Source organism: Aureobasidium pullulans (assembly GCF_000721785.1).
Source record: "Aureobasidium pullulans EXF-150 unplaced genomic scaffold scaffold_2, whole genome shotgun sequence".
NCBI classification, from domain to species: Eukaryota; Fungi; Ascomycota; class Dothideomycetes; order Dothideales; family Saccotheciaceae; genus Aureobasidium; species Aureobasidium pullulans.
In genome coordinates this window covers 1,914,116-1,930,707 of record NW_021941022.1, presented here as the reverse complement: position 1 = coordinate 1,930,707, position 16,592 = coordinate 1,914,116, and the positions used below count along the sequence as shown (strand labels likewise).

Sequence of the window (16,592 nt, the reverse complement as noted above, 5' to 3'; positions counted from 1 at the left end):
CTTGCTGTCATGAGGCTGGGAAGATGGACTACTTAACGTGCATTCAAGTCGCCCGAGAGTGGACGTGACAACTCTCATCTGACCTCTCTGAAATATAAACATGAGGCTTTTCTCTTGCCTTCTTGCCGCCGCCACGGCCATCACATCTGCTGTCGCATACGACATTCCTGACGGTGCATCTATCTCTGTCCCATGGAGGCATACAGGACGTCCCGGATTCGGCTGGGGCAACCAAAAAGACAAATGGGGTAATAAGATCGAGGACGACCGCCGTAAGATCACTATTCGTGCGTCTGAAGACGACACCGACGACATCTCAGCAGATTTCGTTTGGGCTCTGGAACAAGCACAGAACGGAGGATTGGTACATCTCGAAGAAGGCAAGACCTACATCATTGGCAAGAAGATCGATCTTCCTGTGCTCAATGATGTATATGTCAAGCTTGATGGTACCCTGAAGGTGAGTTATTCGCACTATGTATCGAGAGCGATCTGACACATGCAGTTCACCGATGACGTTGCGTATTGGCAAAGCAACTACTTCTACTACCCTTTCCAAAAGAGTATCACTTTCATGGTCTGGAGTGGCAAAGACATCCGCATCTACGGCAAGGGAACGATGGACGGTAATGGCCAAGCATGGTACAATGGCTTTGCTGGTCGTGAGATCTTGGTGAGCATCTACTGCGTGTTTCTCTCCAATGATCCAAGCTAATAGTGACAAGGACTCCTCCAACACATACTACCGTCCTATTCTGTTCCTGACCGACAATGCCACCAATGTCGACGTTGAGGGTATCACCTTCTTGAACAGTCCCTGCTGGACCACTTTCCTTGTTCGCACCAAGGACGTCTCTTTCGACAATGTATACATTGAGGCTTTCAGCAACAACGCCTCCGCGCTCCCTAAGAACACTGATGGCTTCGACTCGCTCAACGTTGACGGTCTGACTGTCACAAACACACGTGTCAATGTCGGCGATGACTGCTTCTCGCCTAAACCCAACACCACCAACATATACGTTGAGAATCTTTGGTGCAACGGAACACACGGTGTCTCCATGGGCTCGATTGGTCAATATCCTGGTGTCAAGGACTACATCTCAAACGCCTACCTCAAGAACATCACCCTCCTAAACGGACAAAACGGCGCCAGACTGAAGGCTTGGGCAGGTCCAACAGCAGGTTACGGCTACATCGATAACATCACTTACGAAAACGTGCACATTGAGAATACCGACGCACCCATCGTCCTTGATCAGTGTTACTTCAACATCAACGAGACCACCTGCGCTGCCTACCCTTCCAACGTCAACATCACCAACATCAAATTCATCAATTTCACTGGTTCATCATCGGGCAAGGATGGTCGTGTTGTCGCGGACTTGACTTGTTCGCCCGGTGCTACTTGCAGTGAGATCCTTCTCGAGGGTATCAACCTGACCAGTCCCAATGGTACGGCGGAGATTGTTTGTAACAATATTCAGGGAGATATTGGAGTTGATTGTATCTCTGCCGCTGATGCGGATGATTGATCATAGAGTACTAGAAATTTTTCATGACAACTAATTCAATGCTACTTGTGCTTCTTTATACCACCAATCGAATCCATCTCTGTTGGAACCAGACACTCTTGGTGTCCAGACATGCTAACTTGGAAACAACATTATCTCTCAATGGTTCTCATAGTTAAGAAAGTCGCGCTTATGCACAATGCTTTTATGCAGTTGCACAAGAATGCATAAGCTCGGCCAAGCCTCGCACAAGACTTTGGCGAAGACCTCTCTTGCTCCACTCGCTTGCATCATTCCATCGTTGCTAAGTTTCTTCTCTACAACCAACGAAAAGTTCAACATGGCGCAGATGCAAAGCTCGTCAAGTGAGATGTTAAGTCCAAGCTAAAATTAGCACAGCCATTTTGTTAACGGAATGGAGTCGCTGTTTGCGACAAGGGCTATGTGCTTGGATGGCCTTGATGTGTGGATATCGCTTTGATGACGACGGGATGGATTCGCTGTGAGGATGCTGGTGCAGACATTAGGAGACAGTCTTGGTGTCAGCTGTCGTCCGCTACTCACTCGCGAGCTTCTGGGGACGGCCGCTGCACGGAGTTTCCAGTGATCGTGGACTGCGTGCACCCGTCATAAGCAACATGTTCGCTACTTTTGCTGCCCTTGACTTGACTTGACTGGTTCCTGCCATCCCGGCGCCGGAAAGTCTGGAAGTCGACTGCCGACGACAATCGCCAGGACCGTGGGATATCATACAATTTTGCCTGCCATTGATCGTTGCAAAACAACTCGCCTTGTTCGGTTGGCTTGCGCATATTGCGGTCTCGATCTAGGCGGCACTGATTGATACTGCAATCGACACATTGTCTCCTCCCAGGATCTGGAGTTGAGAAGCGGATCTGTCGGCAATGCCGCGTCGTAGGTTGCCAAAACAACCTTCAGCACTTTGCCTGCGCTTTGCACCTCGTCGACGAGCTTGCGAAACAATCCGATGATGTGCGAGAATGTCTCTGATTTGTCCTTGTACTGCTCATACAATGCGCTTGTGTCTAGGATTAGACAAGTCATTGGTATCGAGCCGAGGATCTGGCCGAGAAGATGCATCCATTCCTCTGGAGAGTGGGCCGAATGATATTTCGCCGACTGCAATCCTCCAGGTTGAGTGATGAGGAAGTCCGAGTTGGTCTTCAGTGCCTGATATACAAGACTCCGCGTCCAGCTTTCGAGACTTTCAGAGCACATCTTGGAACTACCCTCACCCATGACTTTCGGAAGTGCGAATATCAACGAGCAGAAAGGTCGGTGGGGCGCCTCAATGAGGTCTAACATGATTGTCTTCATCATCATTTGATCAGCAAATTTGGCCTGGAGCACAAGTAACGAGGATTTCTGGTCTTGAGCCCAGTGGGCAACAGATCGGCGTAGCCCGCCATCGTTCCGGAGAAGGCTTTGAGGGAAGCGGTTTCTTCTGATGAGAATCTGGATGTCGACTAGGACTTGGGCGAGATCGACTCCTGGCGCAAGGCCTGTCAGAACGGAAGACACTTGGAGGTCCTGGACTCCTGGCCTGACAACACGCATGTCTTCACTCAGACTTGTCAAAAATGAGCCTGTGCCTGTCAATCACCAAGTCAGTTATCGATCACGAAAATCACGGTGGAATTCATACTCATGAGTTGTTTCAACACCAGATTGGATATTCCCTGCAATTCTTGCATTGTATGAGAGATTGTGTCGAACTTGAGGCCATGAGCCGACAGTATTTTGTGTATGTCCTGTGTGCTGAGTTCTGTCTGATTCACACTGATCTCCACATTCCTCACGCTGAGCTCTGTGTTCTGTACGCTGACATGTGTATCTCTGAGCTCAGCATACATTGCAGTCTGCGATTTGTCTTTGACCTTTGCGACCAAGGCATGGATGTTGTCGACATTGTCTTTCCAGCTGAGCGTCCAGGGTCGTCCCATGGAGGAGACAAAACGTTTAAGCGTGCTTTGGCTATACCACTTGACGGCTTTCTCCAGGAATCGCATGATCTGCAGATATAACTCGCTGATATGAGTCTGCATGTCCGCAGTACCATACAGTCGGGCAGAGCACAACGCGGAGTTCAAGGCCTCACCTATCTCTGAGAACGCGGTTGCGAACTTGGTCAAGAGCTCACTGTGATTCACAACACCCATGAGGACGAATTTGATGGCGCCCCATGCCAGGGAAACATACTCGGGATGGTGCTGTGCGAGTGCGTCGAGAACGCTGCTGTAGTAGACGATCCTTGAAGAAGCAAGATTCAGCCATTTTGTGGTCTTGTCCCATTTGGACCGGTTCAAACCATGTTGCGCCTGTGTTCTCCTGATGGCACTGAGAATGTCCTCCATGCAAGTAGGCGTGTTGAGCAATATCATGCTCTCAGCCTGATCGAGTTCTCGCTCGAAAGCATCAACGGCAGAATTATATGCTTCACTCGCAATATTCGTAGGGCTGTTGAGTGTTAGCCAGCAGCAAAAAGTCAATAGAGACCTTTTTTCACCCTGCGGGAGTGATCCAAAGCTTGGTGACTGCTGCATCTTGCACCAGGGGTGGCGCATTCATCTTGGTTGAGCCAGGCCCAGGGCAGACCTAGATCTCATTACAATCGAACGGAGTACATGGCCTTCTTATCATTCCTATGCTAACCTGTAGAACCAGGGCTTAGCCGGTGGGCTGAGCAAGGCTCGAATATGCATGATCTATACATGGCGTTGCCCGATTGGCTGATAACAGCGTGCAGCTCGAATGCGCCACACAGTCACATGCGCAGCCCGATATATTCGCTCCGCCCCAAGACCACCCGATTTCGCTCCACCGAATGTTCGTGTTTACACCTCCATCTCCAAGACAGACATTAAGCATAGTTCCGAGCCATCAAGATACGACACCCAAACGGTACCCAGATACTTCACTCTTAACTGCCACGAAAGAGAAGCAATCGCGCCCAGGTTGTTTCTAGTACCGAACAGTCTAGCGCTGGCTACTGGGAACGACTTTATACAGGATCCTGTCTGTGACACAACATGCAGAGTTTGATACCGGATCAAGCTGGACAACACATTGCTCCTTTTCAGCGCGGCCTCAGGGAATCTCAAGGATATAAGAGTGTCGGGTTGGAGATCGCGCGAGAAGAGCAGTCAAGCCGTCGATACGAGGATGCGACACAGTACTATGGAGACGATGCCATAATCTACGAGCGACCACATCTTCCCTCGGCTGCGGCCACGAGTGGAATGCTTGGTGACTTCTCAACAAGCCGTCCATCACCTGTTCCTGTACGCCGTCATCGGGTCACGCGTTCACCTTCTCCTCCTCCTCGTCGTTACGAGCGCGACAGAAAGATGAACGTCCCCGACATCCCCCAGACTGACGAGCCCCGGTTCAAAACACAGACGATTACGCCGAGTACCTCGTTCTCATCGCCCTATGATGCATACCGCTATACTACACCAGCGACCCCCATCAAGAATTTTCCTATACCCGTGCGTCGTTCCGAAACTTTGCCCAATTTATCGGATAGTCTATCAAGCCGAATGGAGAAACGTAAGATTTCCAAACTTCGCGAGAGCGAATTCTCAAAAAGCAGTCCTCCCTTCTCGCCATCTAGTCCGCCCTTCTCACCACCTCGGGCATCCGATCACCTACTACGATCAGGAAGCCCGAATATTTTGGTATCTTCCCAATCACCTGAGCGGAGGCGGCCGTCACAGAGAAGCTCACGCTACAGCGCTACACCATGGTCTCCACCAAAATCTAATCCATCCCCGGGCGTGTTTGACAAACCCTCAGCACAGTCCACTGCTCTTGCGCAGACTAACGCACAAGTATCACCCGCGTTCCTCCAGTCCGATCAATCCGCTTTGCTCCAAGCGCCAAACCCATCCTTACGCAGACCTGCGGTTCACGGTTGGGACATTCGGTCGACCCACACAACACCCCGCTATACCCTTGCACCACAACCCCTCCCGATGAAAACGAAGCCTAGTTATGGTAGTAGGAACCACGTTCATCCATTGACACCGAATCACGCCATACGGACCTCGCTGGGCTACGGCATCGCAAATATTGGTGCAGGCTCTGCGCCTCGAGAGATAGCTCCCTCTCTGACGAAAGCAGAAAATCGCTATATGAATCAAACAATCTCGGCTGATTACACTGGGGGCGACGACATTGTGATGAAAATAAAACTATGCGCCTTGGATACAGGATTGCAGCGTCGCCATCACAGTCACGGATTGGGTTCGCATGCGAGCTTCGAGAGCAGTTCTACGTTCGGGTCTTCTGCCATTCCTCGCTTCACACCTTCACCGATCGAACGCATTAGTCACCAGACATACCAAGACCTCAGAATCCGTAACGTAAGGCCAGGATATGGAAATCGTTGAAAGCGTAGTATAGTCGAGAAGCTTGGTGTCGCCCACGACGGGGCATTTTGTAAAGACAGTGTCATCGATGGCGACATCCGCTAGGCGGTTATAAACTTCCGTTCCCATTTGCATCATAAGCATACGAGCGGTTGTGTGTTCTCCGGGATTGAGGTCGCTCAACTGTCTTGCGCTTCACACACCACGCCTGGCGAAGAATTAGATCATTCGCTCGGATATGTACGAGGAAGCAAAAGCCAGGGTCGACGATCCCTTCACAAGATAATATTCGATTCGCTTATAAGCCAGAAAGCATTCCTGCCTTCGCATAGAACTACTCGTCTTTGGTAATTGGAATCCCGCTTTCATAATTTCATTCGTGGCAATGATCCGCACTTATCGCGTTACGGGGAAAGGCAGCGCAGCAGGATCTTGCGCATACAATTTCCGGAGGATCGAAGAGATGATGAACGACTGGATGATACGTCAGAGCCACTATACGCAGCCAATCAACGTTCCACGCTCTAGTTCCTGCGAGTGGCTGATCTTCAAGCTGCATCATGCGGGCTCAGCGCACGGAAATCCCCTCAGACCTCTGATGAGTATGTTTCCTCCGATTGTTTTATTTCTGCTCAAGTCACCGAGGTGTAAACACACACGACCTGGTCATGGAAAATAATTCGTACAACGCCTCGTTCAGGATGCCGCCTGGAGCATTCGGTCATCATCGTAACCGGGCACAAGATGACGATGTTGTGGATGTGGTTGAAGAGCATTCGGACGACGACTACAGCACTGAGCACTCGAGTCAATCCCAGATTTCTCAGTCTTTGACACCCTCACTTGTCATCATTCACATGGTGGACTGTACGCAGACAGGACATCATATGAACCATTCAGCGGTGAGCTATTACACGGATGTCCCTCGTCTTTTCGCTGGTGATAGCAAGGCTGTCGCACTGAGAGGACAAAACAAAATTGCAAACCCCCAGATTCTACTTGATGAATTGAGGGACGTAAGCTTTGTGGTTTACAGACGTTACGATTGTGTGCAATACCACCAACAGTGCGAACCTCTGTTCGAAACTCTGGCTACGGAAAAACAACGGTCAAGGATGCCCTTGGACATTCAAGCTCACCTCTCAGTACTGGGAGTCGACGGGCCCGCCGCATCCTCGGTATCTGAAGAAATCAGAAACTTTCAAGGTCGTATGCTCGCTGCCGTCCGAGCTCTTGACCATGCTTGCAACTGGGACCTTACTTCATACTACGATTCTGCAGAAGATTGGTCACTTAAAGCACCATACAACGATATATACCGTTCGCGCGAAGCTCTGCAAAATCGCACAGGAATGACCGATCCCATAACTTGGTCGTTTGTAGATTACCTCATCAATTACATCATGTCGACAATGGCTGTGGACTATGAAGAAGCGGACGAACTATTCACGAAAAATCAAGTTTCTGAAAAGCATTTGGCAAAACTTTACCGCGCTGATGACATTTTGGTCACCAGAGAAGAGGGAGAAGAGATTGCCGTTATTTGCCACTCGGTCCATAGCCAGGAGTCAGGCATGATCTCTTTAGCATGTCGTTTGTGGGAATTCGATGCTTCCTTCCACCTGGGTCCAAAAACTTTCGGACTAATTTGGCCTCGGCGAACGGATACTGCCATTGGGGATCCAATGCCAATAATCAACCTATCTATATATCCTCTGAAATACGGAGTCCAGGGTTTACGGAAGCGCCTGCTGGAACGTGGGAGAATGTTATGGAGTTGCAGATTCCAAAAGTACGTCAGTTATGACGCACCAAAACAAGGCATAGATGCACAAGCGGTACGTACAGGATATACCATACGTTTGGAATGTGCTAATGATCTCAAGATTCATGCTCGTTACATGATTGACATGAATGCCTATCATGAACTTCACCCGGAGAGCAACACTCGACGAGAAAACTGGCGTATGGGCGACATTGACGAGGCTACTATGGAGAGTGACAATCCACCCCCGGACGATTTCCTCCTTTGCCTACCGGCAACATTACGAGGTTACTGGTTTCTCAAAAAACGGTGGAGTAAGTTTTGGAGATATCAATAAGTATACTAGCTAACGGACAAACTCATAAAGTGACGCTCAAGATTCGTTATATCAAGGAAGTCACCTGGGAAGAATCAGCATTTGAGACACTCGTCCTAGACAACCATAAAAAAGAGATGCTGAAAGCGCTTGTCACTACCCATGACTCCGGAAACTCCTCGCTAGATGTGATCGAGGGCAAAGGCAACGGACTGATACTACTACTCCATGGCCCACCTGGGACGGGCAAAACTTTGACTGCCGAGGGCATCGCGGAGCTAACACACAAACCTCTATACAGAGTCACGTGTGGTGACATTGGCACCACGCCTGATGTCGTAGAGAGATATCTGGACTCTGTTCTGCACATTGGCAGAGTCTGGGGTTGTGTGGTACTGCTCGACGAGGCCGACGTCTTTCTGGAAGAACGCTCGCCGATGAACCTCGAGCGCAACGCTCTAGTTTCCATCTTTCTTCGTGTCTTGGAGTACTATGAGGGAATACTCATTCTGACGACCAATCGAGTCGGAACGTTCGACGAGGCTTTCAAATCCCGAATCCAACTTGCCATACACTATCCAAGTCTTAATCAGGAGGATCGCATGTCAATCTGGAGCAATTTTCTGGAGTCCATGGGGGATGAAGTCGACATCCTTGGGCTGCGCAAGAAGTACATGGTGCTTTCACTGACTCCTCTGAATGGCCGACAGATAAGAAACACCATCAAAACAGCTCGACAACTGGCACTCTTCAAAAAGGAAGTGATGGGTTATTCTCATCTGCAAGAGACGATCAAAATCAGCAACGAGTTTGAAAATTATATTCAGCAAGCGATGGGGCAAACGCATGCACAAAGAGCGGTTGACACTTCCATGAGAGCTCCTGAGCCGACTGAATAAAAGATTGCGTTGTCAACGCTTGCTCGCTGGCGTGAAAGGTCATTCCGAACTATTTCGTACCATTGGAACTATGTCGTTTTATGTTGAAGTTCGGTCGCACTTTCTAGTGCTCTTTTCTTTTTTCCTTTTTCTTCCTTCAGTCTTCTCCCATTTGTGTCTTTGCGTATCTCTTTGTCGAGTACTCCAGTCTTATCGCTTTCTTATGCTTAGCCTACAATGAGACCTTTGGCAGGAGTATGAATGAGCTTGTCAGATAAGTTGTGTAGAGCTCTAAAGCTATTTTTGTTGGCGCTTCATTTGTGTCTGCCAAAAAGTCATGATATTGTTCCAACACTAAAATGCTTCTCTACAAAAGTCATTCTATGCAAGAGACCGTAAGAAACAAGTCGTGCAATACTCCAGAGCATGACATTGTCTCGCAACATTGTCTCCTCTTGGTAATCAGAAGCCGTGGCTTTTGGAGCCTTCACTGAGCATGCATCTGTTAGTAGCCAATGAATCGCCCTCTACTTACGTTTCTCTCTTCCCAATGACCGGTGTGTTATTTTTCTCGACGTTCGATTGGCTGTTTACTTGCTTCACCACGGACCAATTAGATGATTGCGAAGCGATGAATTAAGCCTCTTCCACAATCCCTTGCTTACATATATTCGGCCCAAACTGATGACCGAGTCTGGGCCTTCTTCTAATTTCTCCGTCGCATTTTGATCGTATTGCGTCAGGTAAAGCTAAATGCATTGGACTGTTTGATGGCACACTTATACGCACCTCTTTCGGGACTAGCGGCTTTTCTGACACCCGCTGAACCTCATTCCAAATTTGGGATGGGATAGATAATTCGACTGATTTGCGTGATTTTCACTGTTCATTTAATTGTTTGGGATCATTCGCACCAATGATAGCTTCTGCTGATATCCAATTTACCTTCTTTTCCATATCGTCTGCTTACACATGCTCGGAGCAAATGGACGACCGAGTTTAGATGTTGCTTCCAATCACTCTGGTATATTTTGCGCACGGCGAGGGAGACTACCCGTCATGACAAGAGAGACCAACCGTCATGACAAGAGAGACCAACCGTCGGGCTATCTGCTGACGTGAAGCTGCTACCGTCGATGCTTCAGTAGATAGCGACCATGGCAGAAATAAGCGAGGCTGATCAATCCGTCCAGTTCTGATCATTTGAGTAGAGTCTCCCAAACTGCGGTATCATATGATAAGAAGCAAGCCGCGACCTTGAAAAAGTCTGGCAGGATCATCAATACTTGATTCAGTCTTACAATTTCAGTACAAGGTCTTGAACAATCTTCCGCAACAATGGACGCCAACGCCTACACCATCCCCTTCCAATTCACCAAAAGCCTTCGCCGTGATGTCTATCCTGCTATCGACCCCAAGAACCCTGAGCAGAATGCAGCTGGCAAAGTCGTCTTGATCACTGGGGCTGGTGGCGGCATCGGAGGAGTACGATATCATAAATCTATACTTCCGACTTCCTAAAGACTGACACAAAACAGGAGACTGCCCGTGCTTGGGCAATTGCTGGAGCCGAGGGTATCATCCTCGTCGGCCGTAAAGCTTCGCTGCTCCAGGAGCCCGCAGGGGCGATTTCTTCTATCAACAAAGATGTCAAAGTGTTGACGATGACTGCTGATTTGACCTCCGAAGCCGATGTCGAGGAATTGTTTAGCCAGGCTAAGACTACCTTTGGCAAAGTCGATGTTGTTGTCAACACCGCTGGTACTATGACCGGTGGTCCTGTTGGAGACATGATACCCCAGCAATGGTGGACTGACTTTGTAAGCTGCCCCCTACCACTTGACGAGTCTGACACTGATGTAAAACAGGAGGTCAATGTGAAGGGCACTTACACTCTGACCCACCATTACCTCAAGACCTTCGGCAGCAGCGGCACACTGATCAACCTCGTCAGCTTGGGCGCCTCCATGACCGCCCCTGGCATATCATCCTACTCTACCTCCAAGCTCGCAGTCATCAAGCTCTCCGAGTACCTCGATGCCGAAAAGCCTGACCTCCGCGTCTTCACCTTACACCCTGGTATAGTAGCCGCCACTAAGAGCAAGCGCGGTATGGTGGTTGATGCGTTCGCTCCTTTCGCCAAAGATCCTGGCATGTTAACCGGTGCTGTATCGCTTTACCTCGCTACTCCCAAGGCTGAGTATCTGCGTGGTGGTTTCACCAGCGTCAACTGTAAGTTTTATATCTGTTCTAAGATCTGCGGACAGTTTTGCTGACTTCTGTGACAGGGGATGTTGAGGAGATGGAGAAGCACAGGGATGAGATCAAGGAGAAAAAGTTGTTGAAGCTCGCTTTCCTCAACGGAAAACTTGGTCCTGAGGGTTATACTTGGTGAATGACGACGACCTAGGGAGATAGTGAGCTAGGGTTCAAGTTCTATCAAGAAGCAATATAAATCTTAACCTGAAAGATGTGAATCTCAACCAAATCGTGCTTTTCCATGTTCTATACCCGACTCGGAAGCCATCTCTCCTTTCAAAGCGAAGAATTTCGACTGCCTGTCGAGATGCAAGATGATTTCTGCAACACACTAGATGTCCACAGAGAGTGACACGCTCAGCTACTCTCCATGGACCAGCGTCTCAATTTGAAAATCATCTTGCGTCAAGATGGATTATTTGGCGACTACTTTGCTGGAAGGCTGAGAGCGACCAGACTCTCAGATCAGTTGTCAACCTTGCGGCTACATCTTCTAGAGCTCTGAGCGGGCTCCCTCTTACCCATAGGATTCGTGATAACCTTGTCGAAATTCAAGATGTTTTTCATGAGCGGATGCACGACCACTGAGAGCGCCTCTCGTCTGATCTCTCTGTGGTCAGCTATGCCAAGATGAAATTCATCTTGCCTTCAGACGAACGATTTGGCGGCAGGTGGACAGCCAGGAGTTGCTCAAGCATAGTGTTCAGTTGGTGCAAATCAGGGTGTCCATGGGCCAGGCGTCTATCCCAAAAAGCATCGTGCATGGTACCAAGATAATTTCGAGGACCTTGATAACACTAAGCGACGTTCGTCCTGGTGTCGATTGACGAACCCGATACGTATGGGTTCGCAGACAAACATGAACACTTTGTTACTGTGATGTCGTTCATGAATATCGCCAAGCCTCATCGCTTAGTCGGCGAGAAGCATAGACCGCCTCAAATGTCACCCTTTTTTATGCACAGCAGGAGGCCCGAGCGTCTTCTCTAGCGCCCATAGTCACGTGCGAAAGTCGACTTCACCATGTCTTGCACCATCATCGACTTCGCCAACTACGTTAGCGACGGCGACTCTCGCCTCTGGCCAACCCTAGGCCCTAACCAAGGCCAACGTCAAGCTCAGCCTCTCGCTCCCCTGCTCGTGGTCCTCAGAGACTACATCCTAGCCCACCATGCCTTGGAATTCGGTAAGAGATTTAGATTTTGCAGTCATCTCTTTACTATCGGGTACTGATTAGCTTCATAGTGCCCTTCAACGGCAGTCTTCGCGTCCTGAACCTGCCCCCGGGCTACATCGCCACGGTGTATACCAACGCCAAAGGCAGGCCTGTCCATACCTGCCACGGCCATCCCCGTGGAGGTCAATGGACCTCCTTTGTCAGCTTCATCCCCCACATCATCGCAATCTTGCGTGGTGATGTTGCTCGTTGTGGTTGCGTGCTCTGCGGTCGCTACCGTGGCCAGGGTACCCCGGCTCGCAAGCTCCCCCGCCCCTTCTGGCAGATCCGCTAGGGGTTGAGTGTAAGTGGTAATACCCTGAAAGCTATCATATTGGCTTACTAATGCTGGTATAGCCTAAGTCGACCTCGAAGAACGGCAGTATAGGGATATAGGGGAAGGGTTGAGGTGGCTGCTGTGTAAATTTTCGAATCAACCACTTTGCAGCGCGATGACATTTTACCTGTGTAGAAGCGTGAAGAAAGTTGTACATGTAAGGAGACCGAGTATGTTCTCTGAGAGCTTGAACAACTTCACAAAAGTGCTGGCTTGATTGCTTGCTTTGTTCACAAAAGGGAGAGCACAAGCTCTTCATCATTCCTACTCAACCTCATCATCCCACTCATCAAGCAGCGCCCATTTCATCTCTCCCACCGCATCTGCATTACCAACAATGCCACTCTTCTCACTCATCTCTCGTAACCCAGCGATGACATCTTCCAACCGCAAGGTAGTTCGTCGAGCGATTTCTTCTTCCGTTAATCCTCCTTCAGGTCCGCCGTGAATGCAGTGGTAGACAACTCTAGCAATCCTTGAAACGTAAGTGGGAAACCAGACTTGAGGAGTGAAAGGAGCAGCCAAACCTGCTTCATCTCCGAGTTCGTCTGCGCTAATGCGATCCTGCATTTCTTCATCATTGATGGTCTTGCGAGACTTGTTGGTCTCGGGTTTCTCGTCTCCTAGTGCGGATGCACTGCGTTTTGAGCCGGTTGTTGCCGCGGGGGTGGCGATGGATTTCCTCGGTCTCCCTCTTCCGCGCTTTACTGGTGCAGTGAGGGCTCCATTCAACACATCAGGTCCAGCGATCTCGACAGGAGCCAGGTTCTTGCGGGGTCTTCCTCTAGGGCGAGCGACACTGGCGACTGCGGGCTCTTGTACCTCGGACTTGCGTGGTCTACCACGACCACGTTTAGCTGGAACAACGGGTGTTGCGACCTTGGTCTTCACTGCCACAGCACCCTTCTTCGCATTGGACTTAACAGCAGGCTTTACAGGAGTAGCAGCGGTCGAGGGTAGAATGCTCTTCGGTCTTCCTCTGGTCTTCTTTACCGCAGGGCTTGTGGGTTGCTGTGTGGAGCCAGTGCCGAGCATGTTAGGAGGACGACCAAGGTATGCACAAGTGTGAGACAGTAGATGCGCCAAAGCATCCTTGACGGATTTGGCTTCGCGATCCTCTTGACAGATGTTTTCGCCGGAAGATTTGTCTGCTAGCGAGGCGCGATAGTACCTGTCGTCGAGATATCTGACGACGACATCGACTTCAGATGTCGGCTTTTCATATCCCATAAATCCATAGTTTGCTACACGATATCAGTCCAAGTCGGAAATCTATCAATTCGATGTGTTTTACCAAGAATTTGCTCTCTGAGTCCATGGATCTCAGCCATGATAAGCAAGGGTTGGAAACGTTGTCAGAGGCGCGGAGTTAATGGCGGAGACTTGTTGTGAGGTGCTCAAGGCAGACCAACGCTGGCACAAGTAGGCGAAAGACAAAGAATATTTGTTCAGAGTCGGTTTCAAGTTCATACAGGCAATTGACGCCTGTCAAAGTATGAAGATGGTTGTGTGTTCGAGGAAGTGAAGGTCAACTCAAGGGACGCGTTCGAGACGCGGAGCAGCAACGTCATAATTTATGCATACGTTGTGCAGCATTGGGTTGCACAAGTTCTTATCCCTCTGCGCCGAAACTCTCACGAACATCTACCTTCACATATATCTGCGACTTGTTATCTATAGCTCTGGCACTCTTGGCGTGAGCTTCCTGTTTATATCGCAAATTTGCAGACTCTCGATGCGTCGCAGCGGAAAGCCATGCACCAGAGAACAGGTCAGTATCTCATTCAAACTCAAGATGCACTCGAATCAAGGATCAAGGAGTCCGCGAGTGTACCATAGCCTGTTGTCTGTCCATCCCTCTTTTGAAACCAGGGTCACCCAGACTGCACTAGGACTGTCCAACACTCACGACGTTCTTCCAACAGGATTCCTCGCGTCCATACATGTACATCTTTTCTCAACGTACATCCATCGCAATGTGTTCCAATCCTACTTCGGTTTCCGGATTGCTTGCATCTGAAGTCTGCCATCATACGAAGAGTCAACTGTCTGCCGGATGCGTCACGGTCCGACTCTCATAATTTATGAACGAGATAGGAAGACATCGACATCATGTATTGCTCAACCCCAACACTCAAGCACTTCTCAGACGAGCACTTCGACGTCTCGAAGCACTTGGAGCAATTCCAACTTCAGCGATCTCATCTTCCATGGCCGAAGCACTACGCTTTACAGCTCGTGAGCCGGCCAACGGCGCGTCAGGTCTAGTCCCAGAATCATGTGTTACAGTCTCCTGCATGACTGATAGATCACGCTCATCCCTCACAACCACCGGATCCGGACTCAAAGGCGGCGTGACAGCCGCTTCAGCCCTAAACCTCGCCCTCCATAGATCAAACTCAGTACTCGCCTCATCCCACGGATACTTTGCAGGATCCTTGGAAAACATATCATCGACAGTAGCCAGATGCTCAGAAGTCATGTCAAGTAGATACTTGAGGGCTGTTCTGACAGACGGGCTCCGTTGTTGCATTCGCAACACGGGCTTGCGACGGCAAGGACGGACGATGAGGGCGTGGTAGGATGTGCCTTTCTTTATGGTGATGACATCGCAGTCTTGGACTTCTTCATCGGTGAGCCATTTCATGAATTTGAAGTTGGCTGGAGAGGTCAGTGGGGAGTGATGCGTAGGTAATAGGGCAGCATACCAAGGATTTGGGTTCGGAGTTCTTGGATGTCTGGCATGATGACTCTGGAGAATCTGATGAGCACTTTGGGAGTTGCGGTTGTGCTGGAAGGTCTGGTTATACTGCACAACAGCTGTACAGAAGATGTCTTGAGGGAGCTTCGGATTGATGGACAAGTCGATGATGTTCGTGAGGGGTAGCTACATGCACAATTGTTGTGCGCATGCATAAAGAATTGTGAACAAGAGTTCATCTTGGATCACTCCCGCCGGCTCCTGATGTTCCTGGGCAAGCTGCTGGGACCAGCTTCATCTTCTCCCTCGTCCGCTATGACAGAAGCCGGACGTTTCGGTACTCGAGGATACACGGTCGATGATGCAGCCAAATCCGATGTTCCAGCCGGATGGTTTGTTGTTCTTGATTTTCGTGCATGACTTATGCCCATCATCATGGACGATTCTGCCATGGTCTCGGGGCTCAGAGGGGGCGATGAAAAGTTCCACTGCAACTCTTCTTCGTGGAACTCAGGTGGCTCATCAGATCCTATTGCATGTATCTCTTCGAGCTTGTCTCTCGTGACGGTCAAACTCTCAGCAGTCACGTTCAGAAGGTGTTCCAGCGCTGCTCTCATAGATGGACTGGGTTTCTCCATTAGAAGCACGTAGTTGGCGCGATCTTTGATCGCACAAGCCGCGAAGTATTCGAAGCCTTTCTTAAGGATGACAATATCAGGATCCTGCTCGTTGGGGGCGAAGTGCATGTGCTTGTAGTTTGCTTTGAGATGGTTGATTAGTCTTGGATAATTATGTACTGGACCATAACTTACCAAGGATTTGCTCTTTCAGCTCAGTTATAGTCCACAAAGCTATCTCGGAAACACCAATAGGGTCCTTCGATGAAATTTCCGGATTCTGATTGTTGGCGAACAGCTGCTCCGTCATCTCGAGAAGATATTCTAAAGCTGCTGTAGCTGATGAAGCTGGCCTTTGGGGCTTGAGAACATAACTTGTGCGATCGTCGATTGCGATGCCGGCCCAGTAACTTCCCATGCCTTTTGTAACAACGACCTCGGGTTCAAACAAGTGGGCTTCTGGATATGCGGCCAAGTAGTTCGCTGCAGAACGATGAGCCCAGATATCTTGTGCAAGACAAGCGTAACTTACCCAAAGCTTGCGCCTTTAGCCTTATAAATCCAGTAGTCATGTTTACGAAAATGTTGTGGTGTTGAA

General features: G+C 49.5%; 9 protein-coding genes across 9 annotated transcripts; 5 read left to right on the top strand and 4 right to left on the bottom strand.

The window, feature by feature from the left end:
* Positions 1-100: 100 nt before the first annotated feature.
* M438DRAFT_371762 (glycoside hydrolase family 28 protein) lies at positions 101-1,535 on the top strand (the record flags this gene model as incomplete). Its single annotated transcript, XM_029908289.1, has 3 exons — positions 101-460; positions 506-673; positions 726-1,535. 3 exons carry the CDS (start codon positions 101-103, stop codon positions 1,533-1,535), a joined length of 1,338 nt encoding a protein of 445 aa, XP_029765156.1.
* A 726-nt stretch (positions 1,536-2,261) lies between these two features.
* Positions 2,262-3,889, bottom strand: M438DRAFT_265093 (uncharacterized protein; the record flags this gene model as incomplete). The annotated part of the gene is made up of 2 exons (XM_029899993.1): positions 2,262-3,105; positions 3,252-3,889. 2 exons carry the CDS (start codon positions 3,887-3,889, stop codon positions 2,262-2,264), a joined length of 1,482 nt encoding a protein of 493 aa, XP_029765155.1.
* A 1,174-nt stretch (positions 3,890-5,063) lies between these two features.
* On the top strand, positions 5,064-6,073 carry M438DRAFT_342498 (uncharacterized protein). The gene has a single exon (XM_029904773.1). It carries the CDS (start codon positions 5,075-5,077, stop codon positions 5,924-5,926), a length of 852 nt encoding a protein of 283 aa, XP_029765154.1. The 5' UTR covers positions 5,064-5,074; the 3' UTR covers positions 5,927-6,073.
* A 1,258-nt stretch (positions 6,074-7,331) lies between these two features.
* Positions 7,332-8,981, top strand: M438DRAFT_311758 (P-loop containing nucleoside triphosphate hydrolase protein). Its single transcript, XM_029902489.1, has 3 exons — positions 7,332-7,743; positions 7,792-7,984; positions 8,038-8,981. Exons 1-3 carry the CDS (start codon positions 7,480-7,482, stop codon positions 8,883-8,885), a joined length of 1,305 nt encoding a protein of 434 aa, XP_029765153.1. The 5' UTR covers positions 7,332-7,479; the 3' UTR covers positions 8,886-8,981.
* A 1,221-nt stretch (positions 8,982-10,202) lies between these two features.
* M438DRAFT_264538 (NAD(P)-binding protein) lies at positions 10,203-11,259 on the top strand (the record flags this gene model as incomplete). Its single annotated transcript, XM_029899957.1, has 4 exons — positions 10,203-10,349; positions 10,403-10,684; positions 10,733-11,096; positions 11,153-11,259. The coding sequence occupies 4 exons, from the start codon at positions 10,203-10,205 to the stop codon at positions 11,257-11,259; spliced, it is 900 nt and encodes a 299-aa protein (XP_029765152.1).
* Positions 11,260-12,146: 887 nt separating this feature from the next.
* M438DRAFT_362215 (uncharacterized protein) lies at positions 12,147-12,634 on the top strand (the record flags this gene model as incomplete). The annotated part of the gene is made up of 2 exons (XM_029907566.1): positions 12,147-12,309; positions 12,369-12,634. 2 exons carry the CDS (start codon positions 12,147-12,149, stop codon positions 12,632-12,634), a joined length of 429 nt encoding a protein of 142 aa, XP_029765151.1.
* Positions 12,635-12,793: 159 nt separating this feature from the next.
* M438DRAFT_402732 (uncharacterized protein) lies at positions 12,794-14,172 on the bottom strand. Its single transcript, XM_029909614.1, has 2 exons — positions 13,971-14,172; positions 12,794-13,920 (listed from the first exon to the last, which is right to left on the bottom strand). Exons 1-2 carry the CDS (start codon positions 14,005-14,007, stop codon positions 12,941-12,943), a joined length of 1,017 nt encoding a protein of 338 aa, XP_029765150.1. The 5' UTR covers positions 14,008-14,172; the 3' UTR covers positions 12,794-12,940.
* Positions 14,173-14,568: 396 nt separating this feature from the next.
* Positions 14,569-15,463, bottom strand: M438DRAFT_94789 (uncharacterized protein). The gene is made up of 2 exons (XM_029910418.1): positions 15,385-15,463; positions 14,569-15,337 (listed from the first exon to the last, which is right to left on the bottom strand). The coding sequence occupies exons 1-2, from the start codon at positions 15,419-15,421 to the stop codon at positions 14,811-14,813; spliced, it is 564 nt and encodes a 187-aa protein (XP_029765149.1). The 5' UTR covers positions 15,422-15,463; the 3' UTR covers positions 14,569-14,810.
* Positions 15,464-15,622: 159 nt separating this feature from the next.
* Positions 15,623-16,566, bottom strand: M438DRAFT_331811 (uncharacterized protein; the record flags this gene model as incomplete). The annotated part of the gene is made up of 3 exons (XM_029903436.1): positions 15,623-16,137; positions 16,190-16,477; positions 16,527-16,566. 3 exons carry the CDS (start codon positions 16,564-16,566, stop codon positions 15,623-15,625), a joined length of 843 nt encoding a protein of 280 aa, XP_029765148.1.
* Positions 16,567-16,592: the final 26 nt, after the last annotated feature.